At 44.9% G+C, this 27463-nt stretch overlaps 1 protein-coding gene across 2 annotated transcripts in view; it reads left to right on the top strand.

The window, feature by feature from the left end:
* Positions 1–27463, top strand: part of LOC133440541 (CREB-regulated transcription coactivator 2-like) — a 46563-nt gene that overhangs the window by 12003 nt on the left and 7097 nt on the right. The window contains exons 2-13 of one of the 2 annotated variants that reach the window (XM_061717834.1): positions 534–635; positions 3287–3403; positions 4171–4232; positions 12189–12257; positions 13223–13329; positions 14327–14353; positions 15431–15510; positions 16056–16105; positions 16307–16575; positions 20653–21116; positions 23690–23989; positions 26871–27044. In XM_061717834.1, the coding sequence (XP_061573818.1) occupies positions 534–635; positions 3287–3403; positions 4171–4232; positions 12189–12257; positions 13223–13329; positions 14327–14353; positions 15431–15510; positions 16056–16105; positions 16307–16575; positions 20653–21116; positions 23690–23989; positions 26871–27044 (1821 nt within the window). The remainder of the gene's footprint in view (positions 1–533; positions 636–3286; positions 3404–4170; positions 4233–12188; positions 12258–13222; positions 13330–14326; positions 14354–15430; positions 15511–16055; positions 16106–16306; positions 16576–20652; positions 21117–23689; positions 23990–26870; positions 27045–27463) is intronic. The other variant, XM_061717835.1, reaches the window with a different exon arrangement.

Consider the following 27463-nt stretch of genomic DNA (forward strand, 5'->3'; position numbering starts at 1 on the left):
ACCTGGTGGTTATAAACTAGGATGCTAACCTGGTGGTTATATACCTGGATGCTAACCTGGTGGTTATAAACTCGGATGCTAACCTGGTGGTTATAAACTCGGATGCTAACCTGGTGGTTATATACCCGGATGCTAACCTGGTGGTTATATACCCGGATGCTAACCTGGTGGTTATAAACTCGGATGCTAACCTGGTGGTTATATACCCGGATGCTAACCTGGTGGTTATAAACTCGGATGCTAACCTGGTGGTTATATACCTGGATGCTAACCTGGTGGTTATAAACTAGGATGCTAACCTGGTGGTTATATACCCGGATGCTAACCTGGTGGTTATAAACTAGGATGCTAACCTGGTGGTTATAAACTAGGATGCTAACCTGGTGGTTATATACCCGGATGCTAACCTGGTGGTTATAAACTCGGATGCTAACCTGGTGGTTATAAACTCGGATGCTAACCTGGTGGTTATAAACTAGGATGCTAACCTGGTGGTTATATACCTGGATGCTAACCTGCTGTCTCTGCTGCAGCTCCAGGCCCAGAAGCTCCGTCTGGCTCGGCCTCCGGGCCCGTACTACGGCGGTTCCCTCCCCAACGTCAACCTGATCGGCCGGAGCCCCCAGGACTTCCAGGTAAACTCCCCCCACACCTCCCTTCCTGTTAGCGGTTAGCTGCTCCTGATAGTCGCCCAGGCCACGATTCCACGTAGCCGGGTATTTATAAAAACGGATATTTCCCCCTCTACATTTATAAAAATCCCATCATTTCCAGGAACCTGCATAAATATCTGTTAAAGGGGACCTATTATGAAAAACGAGTTTTTTCTTGTTTTAACATATATAAAGTGGTCTCCCCTCACCCTGCCAGCACAGGGGAGACAAAATACCATGAATTTCTGCAAGCTCTCTGACCCCCGCCGGACAGAGTCCCCCAGTGTCACGTGGTTTTTTTTGAGCCGATTAAAATCTGCTCCCGTCGTGACGTCACGACGGGAGCAGATTTCCATAGGTTCAGCCTCCGCTGCTGAAACCACGCCCACAACCAGCTCTCTCCACAGGCTGGAGCGCTCTATCCTTCAGCCAGTCGGACGTGGCGCCGCGGCGGAGCGGATCCGGGTTAAATCATCCAGGTTCCCGGGTGGTTTGGGAGCTGGGTCCTCGGGGGTCTGTCCCAGGCTGGACCAGCTTCACCCTCCGAGATTTTCAGCCAAATCTGTCGGTTTGATCACCGGTAACGGGCGATGCGCCCCGGAGCCACGCCGGGCGCCCGGCGTGGCTCCGGGGCCAGTGTTCAGCATCCGCCGGGCAGATCCGGCTGAAACAGTGCATAAATGTTATTTATATACAACTCATATTTTATTTTTTTTAACAATAAAGTTGCCATTTGTGAAAATTCAGTGTTGTGATAATTTACAGGCTCGGGCTGCTCTGGCGGAGCGAGGTTTATTCTCCTCCCCTGCTACACGTCATTCAGGGAGCCAATCAGCACAGAGCCTCATTATCATACCCCCCCCTTCCCTAAAAATGAGGCGCAGAAAAAGAGGTTAGAAGCGGTAAAACTAGTGACAGGGCCCACAGGCTGGATTTCTGATTTATGTAGAAAAAACAAGCTTTAGATTGTTTTTAAGACATTCAAGGCCTGTTTAAAATATACATTAAATGCCCTAATAGGTCTCCTTTAAGGTGCTATGAGCAGCCAGACCTGCAGGGGGCAGTGTAACGAGAAGATAAAGTCATGCTAGCCAATCAGAATCCTGGAAAAAAACATCAACAAATGACACGAGTAACTTCCCGTTACTTCCAAGATGAACCAGAGTCTTTGGTTTGGAGTGACAGAGAAGTGGAGTTACTTTTAAGTGTGACGTTAGAATATAAAACAGGTAAAATAGAAGAAAATATTGACGGTTACAAACTAATTGTAACCACAGGTGTCACTCATGACGCTGGTGACGTTTCTGTCTCATAATGTGACGTTCTGAAGAATAAATGTCCGTTTCTCTCCGTTTACAAGCAAACGTGAAGACGGAGGTTTGAAAAATCTACACTTTGGCCGGAGTTTTCAGAAATGATGGTTTTTGGAGACTTTGAGCTTCGTTTTCGTGTAAACGAACGAACAAAACGCATGAAAACACCACCGTTTTTACCAGAAACACATGGTTATCTCCAGATGTGGGCGGGGCTGAGAGTCGGCGGTTTGCACCGTCGCCTCTCGGCAGGAAGGTTGTGAGACCTGCACAACTTCACACCCTCCTACTTCTCTTACCGTCAACATGTTTGTGGATGTGTACCGTTACCGTGGTTACCATAGATCTGTGAGCAGGAGAGAAGCATCAACGTTCCCATGTTGGGCCCCATGAAACCCGTTTGATTTTTCCCCAAATTCTGTTTTTTCCGTTTTAACTTTTTTGGAAATTCATATTATTCCATTTTTTTTTAACCTTTTACTCTTATTTTGCCACAAATAAAATGCGTTTTTTAATAATGTTAATTAACTAAAATAAAGCCTACTTCGATGGAAATGAACATATTTATTGAGGCAACATAATATTGCAGACTTTCCCTCCATAGTTGGACTGGAGTGCTTTTTCAGTAAAAACAGATAACATTACATACAAAAAAAATAAAGTGCTCAATTAGCTTTTTGTTAAAGTGTGTATATATGTGCCTTATGTTTTTACCAACTTGGTATTAATTAATATAGATTTTTTTTATAGATTCTTTTTTATTGTGCACTTCGAGAAAAAAGTCGAAATGTCGAGATTAATGTTGAAATACAATTTCAAGAATAAAGTCGAAATTTCGTGAATAAATTTGAAATTTCACCTTTTTTCTCAACATTTCAACTTTAATCTCCAAGTGCATAATGAAAAAAACTCTTCCTCCACTAAAATATACATTTTATTTTTGTCCTGCCTCCCTGATTCTCTTCTGCCCGTGTAGCGGCGTCTGCAGACGACTCTAGATTCTACTGATATAATGGAGTTTTGTGCAGCATTGATTCTGTCCTCAACTTTTAACCATCGTAGACAGAAGTGCAGCTGTTGATGCTGGTGTTAGATAGTGTTATATAGTGTTATATGGTGTTATATAGTGTTATATGGTGTTATATTACTGGAGAACAATGCCGTGTTCTGACCCAGCTGGAGTTTATTTACATCTTTTTTAGTAGCATTCCCCCGTACTATTAGCAGTAGTCAAGCAGTGAGAGAACAATATTGTTTAGTACTGTTTAAGTCAGTTCTTGTTAGATATTGTCCTCATGTGTGTCCTCTGGTGTCCCCCAGGGCTCCTTCCCGTCCACCCTGGAGTCCAGCCGCTCCACCCGCCACCACGGCCTGGTGGAGCGGGTCCAGAGAGACCGCCGCTTCGTCTCGCCCGTCAGGCCGTACCGGAACCGACAAGTATCCTTTCTTTGTCTGAGGGGGCGGGGCTTCAGCAGGGGGCGGGGCTTCAACAAGGGGCGGGACCTTCATCAGGGGGCGGGGCTTCAACAGGGGGCGGGACCTTCAGCAGGGGCGGGGCCTCTTGTAGAAGCTGATCTGTATGTGGACCTTTTTCAATTTTTAACTTTATTTAAATGTCTTTTATTTTTTATTTTTTAATCTTTTTATTTTTCGTTTATTTTTTTTATTTATTTATTTTTTATTTATTTTAGTTTTTAATTAAAAAAGGGGGAAAATTCTTTCTTTCTTTCTTTCTTTCTTTCTTTCTTTCTTTCTTTCTTTCTTTCTTTCTTTCTTTCTTTCTTTCTTTCTTTCTTTCACCGCGGGGTTTCCAGGGACCAGAGGTTTTATTTTCTTTCTTTATTTTTTTTTTCAATTTCTTAATTTATTTAAATTTATTTTTTAAATCTTTTTGTTTTTCGTTTATTTTTTTTATTTTTATTTAATTATTCATTTGTTTTTTATTTATTTATTTTAGTTTTTAATTAAATAAAAAGGGGAAAATATTTTCTTTCTTTCTTTCTTTCTTTCTTTCTTGGTTTGTTGGTTTCTTTCTTTCTCCGCGGGGCTCCACCAGGGATTCAGCGGGGGGGGGGGCCTCCACCAGGGGCGGGGCCTCAGGAGGGGGCGGGGCTCCACCAGGGCGCGGAGATTCAACAGGGGGCGGGGCCTCCAGTAGGGGCGGGGCCTCAGCAGGTTGTTTCCTTAACCAGGTGTCTCCACAGGTGGACAACTCTCTGTACAGCTCGGCGTACCTGTCGCCGCCGCCCGACGCCAGCTGGAGAAGGTCAGTTAACCCCCCCGGTCCCTCCGGTCCGTCTCCACGGAGACGTGTCTGTCCGTCTCCGTGGAGACGAGTCTGTCCGTCTCCACGGAGACGAGTCTGTCCGTCTCCACGGAGACGAGTCTGTCCGTCTCCACGGAGACGTGTCTGTCCGTCTTCACGGAGACGTGTCTGTCCGTCTTCACGGAGACGTGTCTGTCCGTCTCCACGGAGACGAGTCTGTCCGTCTCCGTGGAGACGCGTCTGTCCGTCTCCACGGAGACGAGTCTGTCCGTCTCCGTGGAGACGTGTCTGTCCGTCTCCACGGAGACGAGTCTGTCCGTCTCCGTGGAGACGTGTCTGATGCCTGTTAAGTAAAGAGTTATGGTTCTGCGTTAAACCAGCGCAGAGCACACGCCGTCACCGCGACGCCGTCACCGCGACGCCGTCACCGCGACGCCGTCACCGCGACGCCGTCGTGAACCTTCAGACTTCTCCGTCTCTCCATTTCTCCACGGTGCAGTTCCCTCCGTGACCGCTAGGTCGCGATCTTTTCCTGAATGGTTTATCCGACTTTTCCGGTCACAGTGAATCAGAGCGATAAGGACAACTATTGTGCAAAAAAACTAAACAAAAAAAAATCACACATACACGAAGAAAAGAGGCTGAAAGTTCACGACTGCTTCAAACCGGAAACCGGAAATGCGTTGGTTCCAAGCGAACCAACCACAGCCTCTCGTCTGCGTTTGGTTACAATTTTCGGGAGGTGCAGGTCAGTGTGGTCTGCGTCAACGCGTACCCTAGGGCTGGGGATCCATTCAAATGTCAAGAATCGATTCGATTCCGATTCTTAAGATTCAGAATCGATTATCACGATTCGATCCGATATTGATTTGGGTTAGTGTTAATAAAACAGTTTTTTGAGCTGTTGCATGAATGATATGACTGTAGTTCTGCAACATATGAATACTAGTATTATACTGAGATTCAACAGCAAGTATTGCAGCTAATGATGCTGTAAGGACCAATCAGCTCCCAGAATGCTGATAGAACTGAAACAGAAACATCGTGGGTCAGAATTACCAAACAGATCCAGGAGGAAACAGAGAGTTTTATTTTTTCCCACATTCCGTTTTTATTTGTTCCATTTTCGGTCTATTTTGGTTTTTAATTTTTGAGCATTTGGTTTTTAGCATTTTTTGCAATTTATGCAATTATAACTGAAAACTTTAATGTTTTCATACATTTAAACATGTTTAAAGGCAAAAACATGGCTCTAGTTATTCTCATGTCCAATAAAACATTCCTTTTTTGGGCATAAACAAAAAAATAACCAAAAGTTGTAATGATGAAATAAAACAAATACATAAATAAATAAAATAAAAAAAATAGATAAATCGATCTTTAGACATATGAATCGATTTGTAGGAATTAATATGAGAATCGATTTAGAATTGGGAAATCGATTTTTTCAACACCGGCCTAGCGTACCGTACGGCGTCAGTGACGGCGTCGTTTTGACGCAGAACCATAACTCCTTTAGCCTTTAGCTTGGAAGCCTCCCAGGAGCCTTCGTTTCTAGGCGGAGCCTGATCTGCTAGTTGATCAGGCTCCGCCCCTACACTGAAATATGAGACTGGCCCCGCCCCCAAGTGATGAGTCATCAACACTGAGCCCCCCCCACCCGGGCCGCGGGGGCTCCGCGAGGCTTCCAGGACGCTAACCGCGCTAACAGCTGCACTAACAGCGGCGCTAACAGCGGCGCTAACAGCCGTGCTGCTTCTGCAGAGCTTCACTTCCTGCTGCTGGTTTCTCTTCTGGCCTTTTCTTGCTTCTGCATCTTTGGCTCGCTTGGTCGGCTTCTCTTCTAACCGGACCCCAGACCCGGCCCCGGCCCCGGCCCCGGCCCCTCCCTGCAGCTGCCGCCAGCGTTCCAGCCCTCCAAGATGTCTGAAGCCCGCGTTTCCTTGCTCTCCGCGGCGCCGGCTACAGGCCGCCACGTTCGCCGGTTCACACAGACTTTATATACCAAACTGTAAATATACATTTCTGCTGTAAAGTTGGACTTTTTGGTCTGGATCTGGACCCTAGTGGTCTGTAGAGGACCTCCTGGACTAGTCGCCCCAGGTCTTAGCCTGCCCACCAGAGACGCAGAGCGACGGTACCGGCCACGTTGAACTGAGACGTTCATGTAGTGCTGGGCGGTATACCGGTTCATACCGGTTCATACCGAATACGGGTGTTTATTTTTCTTATGATATGAATGTTTCATACACCGTAATACCGGTGAGTTTGTACAGTAGCTACACAACGTTGGGAACGTAGCGCTACGCTAGCGCCGCTGGACACTGTTAGTGAGGGGACTGTTTAGCAGCAGTGATGCTAAGATTGTTCAGTAACTGAAATTGTTCGGCTGAAAATGGTAAAAAAAAACACTTTTGGTGTTCGGTGGAATAAGTGGGAAAAGTGGGGAAAAAAAAATAAGTGGGGAAAAAACCGAACAATTAATAACGGCGTTGTAAAATAAGGAAATAGACCGGCCGCTCCGTAACTGTTGTACCACAAACATAAATCGTTGGCCAACCAAAAAGTAACCACATAAGAATTTAACTAACATTCACCAGGAGGTGGAACCAAAACAACATAATGCTGGAAATTAAAACATGTTCAGTTTTTTATGTTCAATAAATATTTTCTACCTTGTAATTTTGTAAAAGATCAGTCAGACAACACTTAAAGTGTTTAAGTGTCTGACTGATTCTCTCCCTTCATTAGAATCAGAAGTGCCGCCACCTCATTGTAAACGGCATCATTTTGTGTATTTATACTAGTGTGGACTAGTGATGCACCGAAATGAAAATTTGTGGCCGAAACCGAAACCGAAAATAATAATAAACACTTGGCCGAATACCGAACAATACGGAACATGGTTCTTCGCAGTTTTTCATTTATTTTGCCAATTTTTTCACCTTTGCATAAATTAAATAAATTTGATTTAGGCTTTTAAAAGAAAAAAATCTTTTACAAAATTACAAGGTAGAAAACATTTGTTGAACATAAAAAACTGAACATTTTTTAATTTCCCAGCATTTCTTAAATATTCCAGCAGACATTATACCAGCAAAGAACAATAACTTAAAATAAATAAATTAGCAAAATACATTTTTTGTCCATCTTTGAGCTTACGTTAGGCTTAACTGACTGAACATTGTAACATAGGCCTTAAAACAATAAAAATGCATTAAAGCGTTCAAGGTTTTTTATCATTCCAAATGATAAATCAAACTTGTAGCTGAAAGACTTTGCAGATGTTTCCCCTCTAGATATTTGAGCAGAACATTCATGTCAAACAGCCATTCTTATTTTATTCTTTGCCACTCTAAAATACTTCCACACTGCTGACATGTTTGCACCACTTCACTCCACGCTCTTCGCTGTCTGATTTCCTCATCTGAACCTGGAATAGATTGATTTATGTTGTTTTGGTTCCACCTGCTGGTGAATGTTAGTTAAATTCTTATGTGGTTAGTTTTTGGTTGGCCAACTATTTATGTGGTGCGCAACAGTTACGGAGCGGCCAGTCTATTTCCTTATTTTACAACGCCGTTATTCATTGTTCGTTTTTTTTCCCACTTATTCCACCGAACACCGAAAGTGTTTTTTTGCCATTTTCGGCCGAACAATTTCGGTTACCGAACAATCGGTGCATCACTAGTGTGGACATTAATGTTTTTCTACAATATTTCCTCCTCATGACAGTAAAATAGGCCATTCTAAGACAATTTACTGCAGCAATTCATTTCCAAATCATTAGAAAATGTGGTTAACACCCAGTTGTGCATGAAAAAAAAAAAATACCGTGATATACCGTGAAACCGATATAATTTTGAAAAATACTGTGATATAAATCTTTGGTCATACCGCCCAGCACTAGTTCATATTCAACCGTCGGTTTGACCCGGCGTGACACTCCGTCAAAGTGCTGCGTTGTTGAATCATGAAACTGTTAGTTGTGGTCGGGTCCACGGCGTGGGATTCACAGGCCACGCCCCCTCCGGGTGTTAGAGGCCAAGCTTCCGCCACCGCTTCGTTATGGGTTTATAATAACGGTGACGGATGTCCTGAACCTTTTTTATTGTCGGTTTACTTCTGTTCCTGGAGCCGGCGTAGTCGTCGGCCTTGGCGTTCCTTTGACCCGCCCACGTCCGCGGGGGTTTCTGGGAAGTCGTCGTCTGTGGCGTCGGGTCGACGTCATGGATTCAGAACGTCAGGATGAGGTTCCGACGGGTCGGACGAGGCCGTAACTCGCGTGGTTGGACGTCGCCCATCACGGCTGACGGAGCCGGGTCCTGCTGGACCGGCGACGGGTCGGTTCCCGTCCGTCATGTGGCGTGGACAAGTGGAAAAAAGTAGTTTTTATAAGTTTCCTGTTTCAAACCACCAGAAAAAAGCACTTTGAGTGAATATACAGTCATGTCTGTAACTCTGCTCTGAGTTGGAGCTCCTGGCGGGTGTTTCAGGTTCCTCCGGCCTCGGCGGCCTGATCCTGGGGTAAATTAGCTCGGACGTCCGCTCCCGTCTCGTATGAATAATCTTCTTTTTAATCATCCAAATAGTTTGGATTAGAGGTGGGTGCAATTCATCGATGTGTCGATGCATCGCAATGCGTCACGTGACGATTAAGAATCGATTATTACAAAAAAAAAAAAAAAAAATTTAAGTTATCCTATCCAGATTCCAGACTGAATAAGCTGCTGAATCATTTCATTTTCAAGAATGCACATTTCTTATTGTTCACTTGAAATATGGCAGATATGTTTACACTAAGTACATATCTAGTTTACTTGAATTAATGAACTCATTAAATCCAGGGCTTGACCGTTTTCAGTGTTTCCACCAATAGAGGGCGCTCTCATGCAAGTGCAGCTTTCCCTGGTCAAAGTTAAGGAAGTCAAAGAGACAATGTTTACATAGTCAGAAAATAAAAAATACATGTCAAATGTTCAAAAAACCTTGTTATTTACTTAATGAGTGTTGTTAGAGGAACTGAGTTCATTGATTGGATATTTATTTACAAATGTAGCCACAGATGAAGACAAAATCAATCTTGTATGGAAAAAAGCATTAAAAATCACAATAATCCAAGAATCGTGGCACCAATAATCGAATCGACAATCGTTATAATCGAAGAATCGAAGCTCCAATAATCGAAATCGAATCGAATCGTGAGGTTCCCTTGTTTGCACACCCCTACTTTCCATAATAATCCGCAGCAGCAGTTGTTTCTCTAACACCCCTGCTGATGTCTTTCCCTCTTGGCATTACATGAACACGGCCCTGAATACTTCAGTAGATGTTTGCTCACCTGCCGGTCGGGTCACTATGACTAGAAAGCAGGAGGGGGTACTTAGTTACTTACTTGGTATTGCGTCTGAGAACCCGTTCATGTGGGAAGTTCCTAATGGCACTTTTATACTTGTACCTACTCAGCGCGACTCGACTCGTCACGCCTCGTCTCGCTTCCACTCGCCCTCGTTTCTCTTCAACACCCAGATCAGAAGTAGCAGGTTGGAGAGAAACTGCTGTGACGTATTTGATTGTGTATCTAAACGGAGAAGACAACAACACTAAAGATGGAGAACCTGGAGGAGATGATAGATAAAGATGTAGAACCTGGAGGAGATGATAGATAAAGATGGAGAACCTGGAGATGAAAGATAGATATATAGATGATAAATGTGCTGCTGGGTCTGTGGTATCTGAGCAGCTATGAAGAGACAGAGCTCCTGGTAGATCTGGTGGTTCCTTATCTCCATCTAGATCTTTTTAATTCTCTCCTCAACACCAGGTTTATGAACATCTGACCCTCAGAGTTGGATCACCAAACAGACTTCTGCTGCTGTTGCTGCTGGAATCAAATGAACAAGAAGCCGCGAGTCGCTCTTTATCTGATGTCACTTCCTGACTCAGACGTCTGACTCCAACCCCCCGACCAATCAGTGGCCTGGAGTGTGATGACATCACAGCCCGACTCAGCAGCTTAGAACCTCGGCAGAGTAGTTACAGAAAAGTATCTACTCGGCCACCGCCTCCACCCCTAGTGTAAAAGCGCTAAACCAGGGCGTGTCGAGTCGCTCTGAGTAGGTGCTAGTGTAGAAGCGCCATAAGAGTGTGCCTTAGGAAGTGCCCTGGGGAGTGCCCTAAGGACCTAGGGAGTGCCCTAAGGACCTAGGGAGTGCCCTAAGGACTTAGGGAGTGCCCTAAGGACCTAGGGAGTGCCCTAAGGACTTAGGGAGTGCCCTGGGGAGTGCCCTAAGGACTTAGGGAGTGCCCTGGGGAGTGCCCTAAGGAGTGCCCTGGGGAGTGCCCTAATGAGTGCCCTGGGGAGTGCCCTGGGGAGTGCCCTAAGGAGTGCCCTGGGGAGTGCCCTGGGGAGTGCCCTAAGGAGTGCCCTGGGGAGTGCCCTAAGGAGTGCCCTAATGAGTGCCCTGGGGAGTGCCCTGGGGAGTGCCCTAAGGAGTGCCCTAAGGAGTGCCCTGGGGAGTGCCCTAAGGAGTGCCCTAAGGAGTGCCCTAAGGAGTGCCCTAAGGAGTGCCCTAAGGAGTGCCCTGGGGAGTGCCCTAAGGAGTGCCCTAAGGACCTGGGGAGTGCCCTAAGGAGTGCCCTAAGGAGTGCCCTGGGGAGTGCCCTAAGGAGTGCCCTAAGGACCTGGGGAGTGCCCTAAGGAATGCCCTGGGGAGTGCCCTGGGGAGTGCCCTAAGGAGTGCCCTGGGGAGTGCCCTAAGGAGTGCCCTGGGGAGTGCCCTAAGGAGTGCCCTAAGGAGTGCCCTAAGGAGTGCCCTAAGGAATGCCCTGGGGAGTGCCCTAAGGAGTGCCCTAAGGACCTGGGGAGTGCCCTGGGGAGTGCCCTGGGGAGTGCCCTGGGGAGTGCCCTGGGGAGTGCCCTGAGGAGTGCCCTGGGGAGTGCCCTGGGGAGTGCCCTGAGGAGTGCCCTGGGGAGTGCCCTGAGGAGTGCCCTGGGGAGTGCCCTGAGGAGTGCCCTGGGGAGTGCCCTAAGGACCTGGGGAGTGCCCTAAGGAGTGCCCTAAGGAGTGCCCTGGGGAGTGCCCTAAGGACCTGGGGAGTTGGGGAGTCACTCACCTGTAACAGAGCAATATAAACGACAGCAAGAAAAATAAAGAACCACATAGTGTGAAGAGTTTCCTCACACGCGGCGGATGCTACCGCTAAAGCTTTCACAAAGCTTAATAATTCAGAATTCATTTTTATTTCAAGATTTAATTCCTCTTTCCACAGGAAAACTAAGGTTTATAGTTTACAACTTGTATCAACGTTTAGAGAGTGACATGTCTGCTGTTGTTGCACATGTTGTACATAATTATTACCACAGGAAGCTGAAGCTAGTAGCTACATTTATTCTTTGTAACAGAGTAAGTCGTCTCTAAGAGTCTATAGAGGGTGAAATATTGCATATTGCAATGAAACAGTCAACAGTCAATCTCATCTCCAATTTTTATACCTAATACGATGTCAGTGTTGTACATGAGACAACAATATCGACAAATTTATGGATTTCACGCTGTGATCGGTGATCGGCAGATACTGATTTTGGAGATCGGTGATCGGTTATTGGCCCTCAAAATCCTGACCGGTGCATCTCTACTGCCAGGTGACTTCCTGTCAGGTGACTTCCTGTCAGGTGACTTCCTGCCAGGTGACTTCCTGTCAGGTGACTTCCTGTCAGGTGACTTCCTGTCAGGTGACCCAGCAGCCGCCTCGCGCCCTTCGCTAGCTGCCTCCATCCTTCCTCCTTGGCTTTCGCTAATGCCGGAACTCGCGCTCCTCTTCTTCGCTGGTGCTCCTCTTCTTCTTCGCTGGTGCTCCTCCTCTTCTTCTTCTCCTCCGCGCCGCCTCCTCTGCCACGTTTCTCTCGCCCACTGGAGGAAAAATAACTTTTTGTTCTTGTCAATCACCAAAAAGGAACTGGTCTGGAATCTTCCCCGGGGATAAAAGCCAGTTGTTCCGCCTCCCCACCACCGCCCTCAACAGGTGAATCATCTCCCTCTCCTTCCTCTTTCCTCTTCTTCCTCTTCCTCCTCCTCCTCCTCCTCTTCCTCCCCAACGCCGGAGGAGAGATGGAGCGGTTCCTCCTCTTCTTCTGACCTTCTGTCTCTCGTCATCTCCTCTGGTTCTGGTGCTTCTTGAGCGGTGATGTTTTAAACTCGGACCGGCGGTCGGTTGATGCTCGGCTAGCGGTCGGCAGGGTTTCCTACGGGGGCTTGAAATCCTTGAAAGTGCTTGAATTTCAATGTTGTGTTTTCAAGGCCTGAAAAGTGCTTGAATTTTAGTTAAAGTTAAAAACTGTCTTTCACCAAATTGTGATCAAACTGTATAGTTTAGTTATAACAAGGAGAAATAAAATCAGTAAGATGAAACATAACTAGATGTTTACAGCACGATACAATGAACAAAATTGTGATTAAAAAGCGGAAAAAATAATTGAGTACCGGTGTATATATATATTCCTGTAGATATTTTACCCCAGCGATTAATGTGCTTGAAGATTTTGAAAAGGACCCTTGAAAGTGCTTGAATTTGACCTTGAAAAAGGTGTACGAACCCTGAGTCGGATGGCTAATGATCGGCTGGCGGTCGGCTAATGGTCGGCTATTTGTCGGCTAATGGTCGGCTGGCGCTCAGCTAATGGTCGGCTAATTGACGGCTAATGATCGGCTAATGATCGGCCGGCGGTCGGCTAATGATCGGCTAATGGTCGGCTGGTGCTCGGCCGTCGGCTAACAGCTGGCTAGCAGTCGGCCACAGGAGACGGAGTTGTGGTCTCTGCGATTCCGCCGGGCTCTTGAACGTGTTCGACCCGCGGCCGCCGCGGCTGCTACTGCTCAGTAAACGTTAGATCCGACGCCGGTTTGTGCCGCTGCTGCTCTCGGCTGAGCCGTCCTCCTCTCTCCCTCTGCCTTCCCATCATGCTCTCTGTTTTGTCTCCCGTCCCCCAGGACCAACTCAGACTCGGCGCTGCACACCAGCGTGATGAACCCGCCCGCCGGAGACCCGTTCTCCATGGGAGGAGCCCCGCTCACCCCCCAGGCCGGCCGGCGCAGCGGTGAGGCTAAAGACACCGGATCAGCAGTGTTAGCAGCGTTAGCAGTGTTAGTAGTGTTAGCAGCGTTAGTAGTGTTAGCATTGTTAGCAGCGTTAGCATTGTTAGCAGTGTTAGCATTGTTAGCAGTGTTAGCAGCGTTAGCTAACCAGATTAGAGACGGTTCCTTCATCAGTTACGGACCAAAGTCTGATCTAAGTTCCTGGTTTGAGTCGCTGAACTTGAAGATACAGAGTCTTTTATTGATCCGGCCGGAGAGACAGTAAAGTTTGTTTAAATAACAGATCAGACCAGGTCTATTGTGCGTTTTTTTTACCAGCCTAACGTTGTTATTACTTATTAATCCCACTGTACGGGGTTGTCTTGACCGGGGAAACTGTCGCACTCGGCTCCAACACACAACCGTCGTCTTTCCACGGGTTTATTCTCCTCGTTAGCAACTTATGCTAACTTAAACAACGATCGTTGTCGGCAGATAATCAACTGAAACATATAAATAAACTGTATAAATACAAACATCCATACATTAATTCCACAGACATATTTATGATATTAAACACAAATTAAAATGATTAATTTTACTAAACTCACCAGCTCAGCTTCACCGGTTAAACCGAGTCGTAGTATAAAAAACCACAGAAGAAGAAAATGAACGGCCGATATTACTACCGTTAGAATAACCGTTCACACTAAGAATAAAACAATATGAATCGTAGAAGCAAAACAAGAGAAATTCACACATCTATACAAGGAAATACAAACTCAGACTTTCTTCAGCGTGTACATCCAGGAATCCTCAGTAGATGGTTCCTGTTGACCCGGTCAGCTGGTGTTGAGTCTGGAGCTCAGGAAAGCTCCCAGGGCAGGAAACGCCCCGTGGGCGTTGACCCGGCCGTGACCCCGTGACCCCTGACCCCGTGACCCCTGACCCGCGGCCGGCTGGAGGAAACACGACCAGGATGTGGTGGAGGTTTAAATGTGTCTGATGTTTGTGTTGCAGGTCAGAGCGACGGGGAGAACAGAAGAAGTGAGTATTCCTGCCTCTTACTGTGGTCAGTGGTTAAAAGTTAGTGGTTAAAAGTTAGTGTGCAGTCGACCCGTTTTAGCACAGTTTAGCTCCGATTCGGAGGAGGGGGGGGGGGGGGGGGGTGGGGGGGGTAGGAATGGGCGATATTTTACCGTTCACGATAAACCGCCAAAGAAATTCCCCACGGTAAGAATTTGTATCTCACGGTAAAAACGATAAATTCCCGTTGATGATGTTTTTGTGTAAAACTGATTTATAGTTCTGTGTTAAATCCACGCAGAAGGATGGAAGGAAATGAGCCAGAAAGAAAGAAAGAAAGAAAGAAAGATAGATGAGCAAGAAAGAAAGAGAAAGAAAGAGAGAGAAAGAACGAAAGATAGATGAGCAAGAAAGAAAGAAAGAAAGAAAGAAAGAAAGAAAGAAAGAAAGAAAGAAAGAAAGAAAGAAAGACAAAAAACAGTGATTTGGCTCCAAAGACTGAATGTGGTGATAGATTTATAGTTACAAAGATGGAGTTGAATTAGTATTTTTTTTTATCGTAATTTTTATCGTTATCGGGATAAATGCCAAAAATTATTGTGATATATTTTTAGGATGACCGTATGTCGAAGGCAAATTGAAGAGGAATGAATTCTATCCTGAGCTTTTAACCAAATTTCATCAGAAAACTGCATCCCCAAATCTTCCCCCACTGATTCCTTATTGATGTTAAAGGTTCCAAATTGTGCGTGTTTAACAAATTATAAACTATCCCAATATTCCTTTTCGATAGTGTACTAAGTTTCAAAATTGAATCTAAAAGAGAGCTGGGTGGTTGTGATGGGAAATGATTGAGTAATGTCGATATAAAACTACGGAGCTGCAAAAATCTGAATGGGAAATGTGATCTGGGATATTGAATTTTAGTGTCAGTTGTTCAAAGGACATGAATGTATTGTTGATAAATAGATCCTTTATTGTGGTGACCCCACCTCTTCAGTTTAGAGTTTACACACAAAACTCTGAACATTATCTCTGCAGAAGTTGCTTGTTAGTTGTTGTTTTTCAGCCATGTAAAGCTGTGTTTCCGTCCCCCAGTGTTCCCGTACCCCGTCCCCCCCATCGAGGAGAACGTGCTGACGGAGGGGAAACTGCTCAAACCCTGGGACGCCAAGAAGGTTCTACTTCCTGTTTTAACTTGGTTTACTTTTATTTTTCTCTGGACGTTTTACTGAAAATCTGGTCGACCCGTTTTAGCTCAGGTTAGCTTGTAATAGCTCAGGTTAGCTTGTAATAGCTCAGGTTAGCGTGTATTAGCTCAGGTTAGCTTGTATTAGCTCAGGTTAGCTTGTAATAGCTCAGGTTAGCTTGTATTAGCTCAGGTTAGCTTGTAATAGCTCAGGTTAGCTTGTATTAGCTCAGGTTAGCTTGTAATAGCTCAGGTTAGCTTGTATTAGCTCAAATTAGCTCAGTTTAGCTTTTAATAGCTCAGGTTAGCGTGTATTAGCTCAGGTTAGCTTTTAATAGCTCAGTTTAGCTTGTAATAGCTCAGGTTAGCTTTTATTAGCTCAAATTAGCTCAGTTTAGCTTGTAATAGCCCAGGTTAGCTTGTATTAGCTCAGGTTAGCTTGTAATAGCTCAGATTAGCTCAGATTTGAATCTCCTGGTGTGGATGTGGGTCATGTGACCGTTTAAACTGAACTACTCTCTTTTTCCTCCTCAGCTTCCGTTGTTGTCGTCGCGGCCGAAGTCGTGTGAAGTCCCCGGCATCAAGTAAGCCCCGCCCCTAAAATATATCCTAGCCCCGCCTCCCATCGGTATCTAACCGTGTGTTTCCTGCAGCATCTTCCAGTATTTAAACGCTACTAACCGTGTGTTTCCTGTAGCATCTTCCAGTATTTAAACGTTACTAACCGTGTGTTTCCTGCAGCATCTTCCAGTATTTAAACGTTACTAACCGTGTGTTTCCTGCAGCATCTTCTCGTCCCCGGAGCAGCCGTCCCCGGCGGTCCACGGCGTGCCCCCCTCCCTGAACACGGGCGGTTCCCTCCCCGACCTGTCCAGCCTGCACTTCCCCCCCCCGCTGCCCACGCCGCTGGACCTGGACGAGCCCGGTTACCCAGCATCCTCTCTGAGTGGGGGGGGCAGCACCGGCAACCTGGCGTCCACGCTCACGCAGCTGGGCATCAACGCCGCCAACGCTAACGCGCCGGGGGGGAACGGCAGCTTCCACCACCAGCCAGGTGAGGACACGCCCCCGCCGTGATGTCACGGGGGTCTGACTCCTCCCACTCCTGGTTAGGGCTGCAACTAACGACTATTTTAATAGTCGACTAGTCACCGACTGATCGGATAATTAGTCATTTTTTCTTAAATTTAGTATGAGGTTGCTTTAATTATGTGGCAAATGATAATAAACACAAGAAATTGTTGGCTTTGTTTTGAACACAACAAAACCCATCAAATTAAAAGCATCAAAATATAAAAAAGGAAACAGGAGGAAGCAGAACGCTTATTTAGCCCTGTCCCTTCCTCACTATATCAGATCATATATGCCATATAAAAATTAAAAGAAAAGAAAGAAAAGACAAAATAGCAAAAAATAAAAAGAAAGATGGGTACTTCAATGAAAAATAGATATTTTATTCAACTTCTTCAGAGTGCATGCATTTAATTTAAAATACTTTTGTCAGGAATAACATTAAAACTCTCTTTTAAAGCCAAAATACGCTTAATATCTTACCAAGGCGAGTCTGTTTCGTTACATACTTTCTCTTCAAGTGCATTACCGACGTGCTCCCGTGATAAGCAACGTCGGCTTTGCAAACCTTGCAAGTCATCTTTTTATTCTCCGTATCGAGGCTAAAATGCTCCCGAACTTTTGAAGTTTTATTTCCCGCAGCTGCAGAGACGCTATCGTGCAGCACGACTCTCGGCAGAGATTGTATTATTGTGTTGAAAAACACGTAAATTGACGACAATGGAATTCATTGTGGACAATTTTGGTTATCGATTTTTGTCGACGAATCGTTGCAGCCCTAGAACCTTGTTAACACACACTAGGGCTGGGTGATATGGACCAAAAGTCATATCTCCATATTTTCTAGCTAAATGTTGATACTCGATATATCTCGATATTTTTTCTGTGCCATAATTGGGGTTTCCCCCGAAGCATTATAGCATAGCATCTCTGTTAGCATCTCTGTTAGCATCTCTGTTAGCATCTCTGTTAGCTTCATTTTTTCTGAGGCAACTCTTAAAAAAACAGTCAGTTTTAATACAAAGCCTCGTGCCAAATGTCACACAGGTTCCTTTATTAACAGGTCTGCACAATATCAACATGTATAAAACACATGAAATAAAAATAAACTGCCTGCATATATAGAATAAAAATGCTTCTTGAATAAAATAAAACAAATATCCCTTTCCTGCATAACAATTAAATTAAAATACACTGTAATTAATACAATGTAGACAGTAACAGGCAGACTTTTCCACTGAGGGTGACAGTTGTGCAAATAATAAAACATTTGTGCAAATCTCAAATAAAACATTCAAGTCAATTTGTCACAAAATAAGCTATATCAAAATCATAAAAAAAAAAATGTAAAAAAAAAAAAATTAATAATCGATATAAACGATATCGTCTCACAGGCCGGTGTCTCGGAGGGTCGGTTCCCCGAGAGAAGGTTCAGAGTGAAGCCGCCGGGGAACCCACTGAGTTGTTGGGTCTGTTGTTGTTTCACTAGTGTTGTTTCTGGCAGCCTGTTTTAGTTTTAGTTTTAGTCTTTGGGTCCAGCTATCATTTTAATTTTTATTAGTTTTAGTCCCGTTCATTCTCCTTTTAGTCGTGTCAAGTTTCAGTTGACTAAGAATCGGTGTAGTCGGTGACTACAAACCTGAACTTTAACAGCTGACAACTTTAACAGCTCACTTCAAGAACCGACCCCGGTCACATGAGCCGGTCAGGCCGGGTATCTGACATGAGGGAGGAGAGCGTCAGAGACGCCCCGATAGGGCTGTTCGATTAATCGATTTTAAATCGTAATTGCGATTATGTAATTAGAACGATGTTAAAACGTGAAAATCGTAAAAACGATTTTTCACTTTTAAAAAAAAAATTATTTATTTATTTTTTTTTTTTTTTACCTTGTCTGCACACATATTAATGATTGATACCATATTAATGATTGATGGAAATACCTCTCAATACCTGCGACAAGTGCCCCATCCGAGAGGCTCTTTAGTGTAGGAGGGGGCGTTGTAACTTGCAAATGTGAATATCAAATGTAATGAGTGACATTCCACACCTCTACCTCCTTCATGGGTTGATTATTATTTAGCATGCAAAGACCCAGTTTAGTTTAATTAGAAAATGTCTTGTTTTATTTAATTGGAAATATAACTTACTGTATGTTTGCAAGTGCTGATTTGCTGATTTTTTTTTTTTTTTCCAGAGATAAAACTTTTTATTTTATTATATTTTTTAAAACTTTTTTTCAACTTATTTTACAGAGTTTTGCACTTTATTCATTCATTTTTGGTTTAATAAGAGCAAAGTTTGCACTTAAAGCCCAATGGGGCAAATGTTCAATAAAAAAACAGCATATTTGAAATCATTTCTTTGCCTTTTGTCAATTCACAAAATAATTGTAATCGTAATCGAAAATTGGATTTTGAGAGAAAAAAATCGAGATTTTATTTTTGGGCAAAATCGAACAGCCCTACGCCCCGATCATATCTCTCTGGGACCAGAGAGACTCACCGCCACCTTGTGCCTCGGTCCAGAACCTCTGAGAAGCCCGTCGACTCTCAGAACCAACGAGGGACAGAGGTCCGGGGACACCTCCACCTACTCCACCCCCGGATATTTCATATTTAACGCTAGTTAGACCTGAAGGATAAATTAGTGACAATAACGAAGCCTAAAGTTGGAGATTGTAACGTTCCAGCTCGGCCTAACGTTACTCCTTCCACGTCTGACGAGGACAAAATTTCATCAACCGTAAACACGTGTAGCTAATAACCCAGTCAGGAATTGGTCAATAAGGTGATATAAGCAGAATAAAACAAATTCAAAAGTTATTATAAGCCAGACCTATAACTTGACACATTAAAAAAAAAATGGAAAAAATAAGAATTACAAGTGCTAGTTCCTGCTCTGTTTTTCTCTCATCCAAGGGTCCCTGGGCTAAAAAAGGTTGAAGACCCCTGGTGTAATGTAATGATGAAAAAAAATTGATCTTTAGACATATAATAATAATAATAATACATTTTATTTATGAATCCATTTTTAGGAATTAATATGAGAATTAGTGATGCACCGATTGTTCGGTAACCGAAATTGTTCGGCCGAAAATGGCAAAAAAACACTTTCGGTGTTCGGTGGAATAAGTGGGAAAAAAACCGAACAATTAATAACGGCGTTGTAAAATAAGGAAATAGACTGGCCGCTCCGTAACTGTTGCGCTCCACATAAATCGTTGGCCAACCAAAAAGTAACCACATAAGAATTTAACTAACATTCACCAGGAGGTGGAACCAAAACAACATAAATCAATCTATTACAGGTTTAGATGAGGAAATCAAACGTGGAAGAGCGTGGAGTGAAATGGTGCAAACATGTCAGCAGTGTGGAAGTATTTTAGAGTGGCAAAGAATAAAACAAGAATGGCTGTTTGCAATGAATGTTCTGCTCAAATATCTAGAGGGGAAACATCTGCAAAGTCTTTCAGCTACAAGTTTGATTTATCATTTGAAATGATAAAAAATGTATTTTGCAAATGTATTTATTTTAAGTTATTGTTCTTTGCTGGTATAATGTCTGCTGGAATATTTAAGAAATGCTGGGAATGCTTTTATGTTCAACAAATGTTTTCTACCTTGTAATTTTGTAAAAGATTTTTTTCTTTTAAAAGCCTAAATCACATTTATTTGATTTATACAAAGGTGAAAAAATTGGCAAAATAAATGAAAAACTGCAAAGAACCATGTTCGGTATTCGGCCAAGTGTTTATTATTATTTTCGGTTTCGGTTTCGGCCACAAATTTTCATTTCGGTGCATCACTAATGAGAATCGATTTAGAATCGGAACATTTATTTTTTCAACACCGGCCTAGTCCAGGCCCCGGGTGTAAAAGTTTTCTGAGAGATTAAAGTCCTGGGTTCACCTCCTGAAGTCAGCGTCTCTCGGAGGATCTGAACACAGCCTCTTGTAAAACGATATAAACGTTATAAAATGCCTCCCAGCACCAGGAATAAAGACGGATGTAATGAACCGTAGGATGGATGTATAACCTGTTTCCTGTTTCCCCCCCAGGCCTCCTGGCGTCTCTACAGAGCGCGCTCAGTAACCCCTCCCTGCAGTCGTCCATCAGCAACCCCAACATCCAGTCGTCTCTCAGCAGCCACTCCTTCTCCGGCTCGCTGAGCTCCGCCTCCCTGCAGTCGTCGCTCAGCAACCCCTCGCTGCAGTCCTCGCTAGGCTCCTCCCCCTCGCTGCCGTCCTCCCTGAGCAGCCAATCGCTGCACTCGTCCCTCAGCAGCTCCTCCCTCCAGTCGGCGTCCAGCGGCAACCCGGGCTACGGCGGCGGAGTGGGCGGGTCCGGCTCCGCCTCCTTTTCCTCGCTGCTCGGAGGGCAGGGCCAGCCGTCGCTCAGCACGTCGCCACGGCGACGGGCCCAGCTGTCGCCGCTCATCCTGCCCATGGGGGCGGAGTCACGGAGGCATCACTCCAAACAGTTCTCCCCCACCATCTCCCCCACGCTGTCCTCCATCACGCAGGTGAGACGCACCTTTACCACCTTTTCCACCAAACCGGTTCCAGGCTGGTTCTGGAGTGTGGAACCAGGTTTTCTGTTTCCACTGACAAAGAACCGGTTCCAAGGTAGCACCAACTCGAAACGATTATTTTTAAAACGAGTAATCGGGCGATTATTTTATCAATTAGTCGACTAATCTAACGAGTAATTGGACAGTTATTCTAACGCTTATTTTTCAGTTGTTTGATTAATCAAAACCATAATAATAATATATAAAAATATAATAATAAAAATCATAAGCTTCGGATCCGAGTGGTTTTAAGAGTTTTTGAGGATATTGGCGAGCCAGCCAGGAGTTTTTGAGGATATTAGCGAAGCAGCTAAGAGTTTTTACTTTTTTCAAGTACTTTATACACCTCTTAAAATCGATCATCCACTATGACAACAACTCGTGTAAGTCGTCTCACCAAAGAACAGTTATTTTTAGTCGTCAGAAGTGTTACGCAAAGATCTGAAACGCTGATGTGCAGCACTGATCAATAACTGGAGACAGTTACTGGAAACACATGAAGTTTCACATCCTGGTATCTTCAGATATGTGATCTGATATTATTAACTAAATGCAAGGTTTAGATATTTTACTTGATTTGGATCTTCCAGCCCTAATCATTGATGAAGATATCGATAGCGGGTCGAGTCTGCAGCTCATTCTGAGGAAATCCATTGATGAACAGCTTAGTGATTGGTCGTAGTCTCCCCTCCCTGCTGCTGTGCCTTTGAGCTTCATTTTTTCATTGCGTGTCCACTAATAGAGATGCACCGATCAGGATTTTGACGGCCGATCACCGATCATGAAAACCAGTATCTGCCGATCCCGATTTTCTCTGATCACCGATCACAGCGTGAAATCCATAAATTCGTCAATATTGTCTCATGTACAACACTGACATTGTATTATTAGGTATAAAAATTGGGAAATGAGAAAGTGTTATGAATTGACTGTTTTATTTCATGCTGAGGCTATATTATATATTTAGATTCATGTAGCTACTAGCTTCATCTTTCCTGGGGTAATAATTATGTACAACATGTGACCAACACAGACAACAGCAGACATGTCACTCTCTAAAAGTGGATACAAGTTGTTAATTATAAACCTTAGTTTTCCTGTGGAAAGAGGAATTAAATCTTGAAATAAAATGTATTATAAATTATTAAGGTTTGCTAAATATTTAGCGGTAGCATCCGCCACGTGTGAGGAAACTCTTGTGAGTGAAGCAAAACTCTTCACACTAGAATCCACATGTCACTCCTGAAGCGACTGACACGACTGTCGTCCTGCGTGAGGCTTTGGACTGTGTATATTCTGGTAAAACTCCGGCGGAGATTCATCAGTGAAATATTTACGACGCGGCAGCGTGAACCGAGATCCAAGCAGCTAACAACGTTTAAACCTGACGTCTTCTACAACAGAAAGCAGCTGATGATCAAAGCTTATGAATTAATTACCTTACGATGTAGTTCTTTATTTTTCTTGTTGTCGTTTATAGGTCTCTGTTACGTTCAGCAGAGTTAGCGGCGTTGCTCCTTTTCTTTCTCTGCCTTAGCAGCAGCTAACTTTAAAAGCTCAATATACTCCTTCATGTTAGAAACTTTCAAATGTCTTATCAGCTTCGTTGTGTTGAAATTCTTTGGTAACATTCCTCCTCGGGGTTTCTCAGTGTAAAACTTCCATACCGGTCACGCCGCCTTAGGACAGCTTGGTCTGAGATGTGGGAACGCCCGCGCGGGTGGTTTGTTGTTGTAAACGTCATCTGATCGGCTGCTCTGAACTATTTTTCCGATCAAAACCGATAGGGGCATTATCGGGCCAATACCAATCAGTTGCCGATCAATCGGTGCATCTCTATTAGGGCTGGGCGATATATCGAGATTTTAATATATATTGATATATTTTCAAACACGATATGGTACGAGACAATATCGTTTATATCGATTTAAAAAAAATATATATATATTTTTTTTTTTTTTTTTTATGATTTTGATATATTTTATTTTGTGACAAATTGACTTGAATGTTTTATTTGAGATTTGCACAAATGTTTTGTTATTTGCACAACTGTCAACCTCAGTGGAAAAGTCTGCCTGTCACTGTCTACATTGTATTATTTACAGTGTATTTTAATTTAATTGTTATGCAGGAAAGGGATATTTGTTTTATTTTATTCAAGAAGCATTTTTATTCTATATATGCAGGCAGTTTATTTTTATTTCATTTGTTTTATACATGTTGATATTGTGCAGACCTCTGTTAATAAAAGAACCTGTGTGACATTTGGCACGAGGCTTTGTATTAAAACTGACTGTTTTTTTAAGAAATGAAGCTAACAGAGATGCTAACAGAGATGCTAACAGAGATGCTAACAGAGATGCTATGCTATAATGCTTTGGGGGAAACCCCAATTAAGGCACAGAAAAAATATCGAGATATATATCGAGTATCGCCATTCAGGTAGAAAATATCGAGATATGACTTTTGGTCCATATCGCCCAGCCCTAATCTCTATCCACTAACATGCCTCCTTCTGTCTCCAGGGCGTCCCCCTGGACACCAGTAAGCTTCCTCTGGACCAGCGGCTCCCTCCCTACCCGCTCAGCCAGTCCCACCAGCACCAGCAGCTGCCCGGTCTGCCCGGCTCCCAGTCCGGCCAGCAGCACCACCACCACCACCAGCAGCAGCTGCAGCGCCTCCAGCAGCAGCAGCAGCAGCAGCAGCAGCAGCAGCAGCCGCGAGCTAACGCCCAGCAGCAGCAGCAGCAGCAGCAGCAGCAGCAGCAGCAGCAGCTGCACATGCAGAACCTCCGCAACCAGCACATGCAGCAGCCCTTCGGATCGGTACGTCCAGGCTCACACCGTGTCCTAACTGCATGCGAGTGTCCGACTATCGCGTCGCACTGCGTGACATCAGACGCTCTCTGTCCACACTGAAACCGTTAGGCCCAGTCCCAATCCCCCCCTAGTCCTACTTTTCATCCCAACCCCTAAATTTTGCGCGTTCCCGTGAGGGTAGTGGTGTCCCAATTCCTCTTTGCATCTAGGGCTAGTGGACATAACGAGGGCTAGTGGACATAACGAGGGCTAGTGGACATAACTAGGGCTAGTGGACATAACGAGGGCTAGTGGACATAACGAGGGCTAGTGGACATAACGAGGGCTAGTGGACATAACGAGGGCTAGTGGACATAACGAGGGCTAGTGTGTATGAATCTAGCCCTTCACACGAGGGATTTCAGATACTGACTCCCCGACCGAGGGCCAGAATAATTTCCCAGAATGCTTTACGTCATCATTTTCAGACTGAATCAAAAAAAAAAAACATGGCGGATATTTCTGTTTTTTTAGTGAATAAAATCAATATTTTCAGTTAGTTTCTGCATAAAAATGCGTTTTGATTACATTTCTTGCAAGAAATACATATTTTACTTTCATAATATTCACAGTGAATGTATATAATCACTCGTTCGCCCGTTGTTGCGAAGTCCGAAGTCAGATCTCGCCAGAATAAAGGCTGATTTATGGTTCCGCTTTGCACCAACGTAGAGCCTACGGCGTAAGTTACGCGGTGACGTACGCCGTACCCTACGGCGTAGGCTCTGCGTCGATTTAACAGAACGCGGAACCTTAAATCAGCTCCCGAGCCGGCAGGCTGTTCTCATCCCGAAAACGTCCGCGCTAATTTCTTAACAGGCGTTATTTGGATAAACTGAGCCCAGGTTGGGGATCTTAACGGATACTTTTACGCCTGAAAAAATATTAAAACTTACCGTATTTTCGCGACCATTCGGCGCACCGTGTGGAAAGGCGCACCCTCATTTTTGTGTGTCATTTTTAGATTTAAAACATACATATGGCGCACCGACCCAAAAGGCGCAGTCTACAGAGCAGAGCTGCACACACGCGTGCCGCAAAACACGCCGGCCGGAAAACACACACACCTGCTGCAGAACGCACACACATGCAGAACGCACACACAAGCACACAAGCGCTTATTTAAAAAATAGAGCAGGAGCAAAACCTCTGTTTCTGCATTAAAGAGCTCCACTAATTCAGCTGCGCCAGTCCGAATTTCCTCGGTGTCAGACACTTTCTGCACAACAGTAAATAAACTTTTCATACCCCGTTGTGCGGATCCTCCACCGCGCAGAGCCCGTCTCTCCCCAGCGGGGTGGAGCAGCGCGCGTCACAGCGGCTTTAACCGGGAATGTGACCTGTTCGGACCGGCTGGGACCGAAGCCACCCACCTGTATGGGAGCAGGGGCTCCCGGGGAAATACCAGCGGCATTTCGGCCGGATCTGCCCCGGGGATGGTGCGCCCTGGCCCGGCAAACCCGCGGCGGGAGCCTGGCGGCTCCTGAGCGCATCCTCTGCATCTTGGTTACCGGAGATCAAACCGACAGATTTGCCTGAAAATCTCGCAAGGTGAAGTTGATCCGACCTGGGACAGACCCCTGAAATCCCTGCTCCTAAAGTGGGTGGGAACCAGGAGAATTTGATCTGATCCCGCTTTGGGAACCTGGAAGTCGGGTTGCAGCAGCGCGCGTCACACGCGCTGCAGAACACAGAACACACACGCACGTGTGCTCATACCATGGGTGCTTCACACCCCCCACCTTCCCCCTTTAACGTCTGTGGCTGGTGTCATTCACGTCCGCAGACCACGGGTGCTTCACACACCCCCCCTTCCCCCTTGTCTGTGGATGGTCTCCTTCACGTCCGCAACTCCCCCGGGCTTCACCCAAAGCATAGATATGGCGCACCGTTTCATAAGGCGACCGGCACATTTTAAAGAAAAAAAAAAAAAAAAAAGGGCGCCTTATGGTCGCGAAATTACGATAATAAAGTGTCATATTAACAGCGCTACAGCGGAAATTAAAACAGCTTTTATCTCTGGGCTTCCTGATATGGTGTGACGTTTGTGCAAACGTAACTACGCAGTCGCTTACGTACCCGAACGTAAACCACGCAGTGACGTAGCAAGTGGCGTCCCAATCCCTAGGGAACATTACAAGGGCCCCAGTGGTAGTGAGTGAGGGCTAGTGGTAGAAAGTAGGAGGTGTATTGTGATTGGCCCTTAATATGGGCCCCCACGTTATTTTGATTGACAGCTGAAAAGTGGCAGCACCTCGCAACGCGCTAATTGGCAGCTCAGCGAGGTCGACAGACGAGACGAAGCAAGCGCAACTCCCATTGGTCAGTCTCAGACGACGACGTGTCAAACCCACGTGGACCGACCGCTGCACAGGGACGGCTGCACAGGACAGAGTAGCTACAGATAGATGCTGATGTTAAATCATTTATTGATATTAATTGTTGTTCAACTCTAACAGGCCGTATAATTGTGCTGAACTTGCTAACTGAAAGGAAGAGGTATCATAGAGATAACTTCTCATTTCAACTAACTGGATCAGCCGTTCCTCATCCATGACTGTTTCCTACAGCGCTTTCAACCGGCTTTCAACCGGCTTTAACCGGCTTTTAAAGCGAGCTGCAGGAAGGAAATAGAAGCAGGGCGTCCAACAAATGTTCAGCACAAAACGGCGCCGCGTCGCTGCGGCCAGTTAGGACAATCCAATAGAAAATAAAGCAATGGAATTGATTTTGTCGCTGACGCTCGCATCGCACGCAGTTATGACACGGTGTCACATCGCCTCGGAGCAGCAGGTTCCAGGTTAAAACCGATCGTTTGTGGTGTGTTGACGGCTGTGCTTCACTGCAGCATCAGGTAACGATGGGCCAGCAGGCCAACATGGCGGTGAAGGCCGAGACTGGGTTGGACCCGTGTATCCAGACGTCGTCCGTGTGCCAAGTCAAACAGGAAACGGATCAGCAGCGCGGCGGCATCGGCATCCTGCAGCAGCAGCACGTCAGCCTGACCCCAGACGTCTACAACGTAAGTGACAGCTGACGCAAACACACTGAACTGATATTAGTTTGATTGGGTATTGATGGACACCCAATATCCACAATACCCAATAATCTTTAGAGGAAGAAAAATAATTAGAACTGGATTCAAAAAATTACATTTTAACTAAAGATACAAAATAATGTCCTGGAGCTTTTTGACGGGTCACATCAGCTCCAAGTTCTACGAAGCAAAAAATAGGAAAGAGGAGGCTCATCTCTTTTTTTAATTACCATATTGGCCCGAATATAAGACTATGTTTTCTGCATTGAAATAAGACAAAGTGGGGGTCGTCTTCCATTCTGGGTCTAGACGTTATACCCATCACAATCACTAGATGGAGCCAAATATCTTTAAATGCTGAACTTAACTCCCCAGGACAAAGCAAACCCCCGCCACGAAGAATG

This window comes from Cololabis saira, chromosome 3 (genome assembly GCF_033807715.1).
Source record: "Cololabis saira isolate AMF1-May2022 chromosome 3, fColSai1.1, whole genome shotgun sequence".
NCBI lineage: Eukaryota > Metazoa > Chordata > Actinopteri > Beloniformes > Belonidae > Cololabis > Cololabis saira.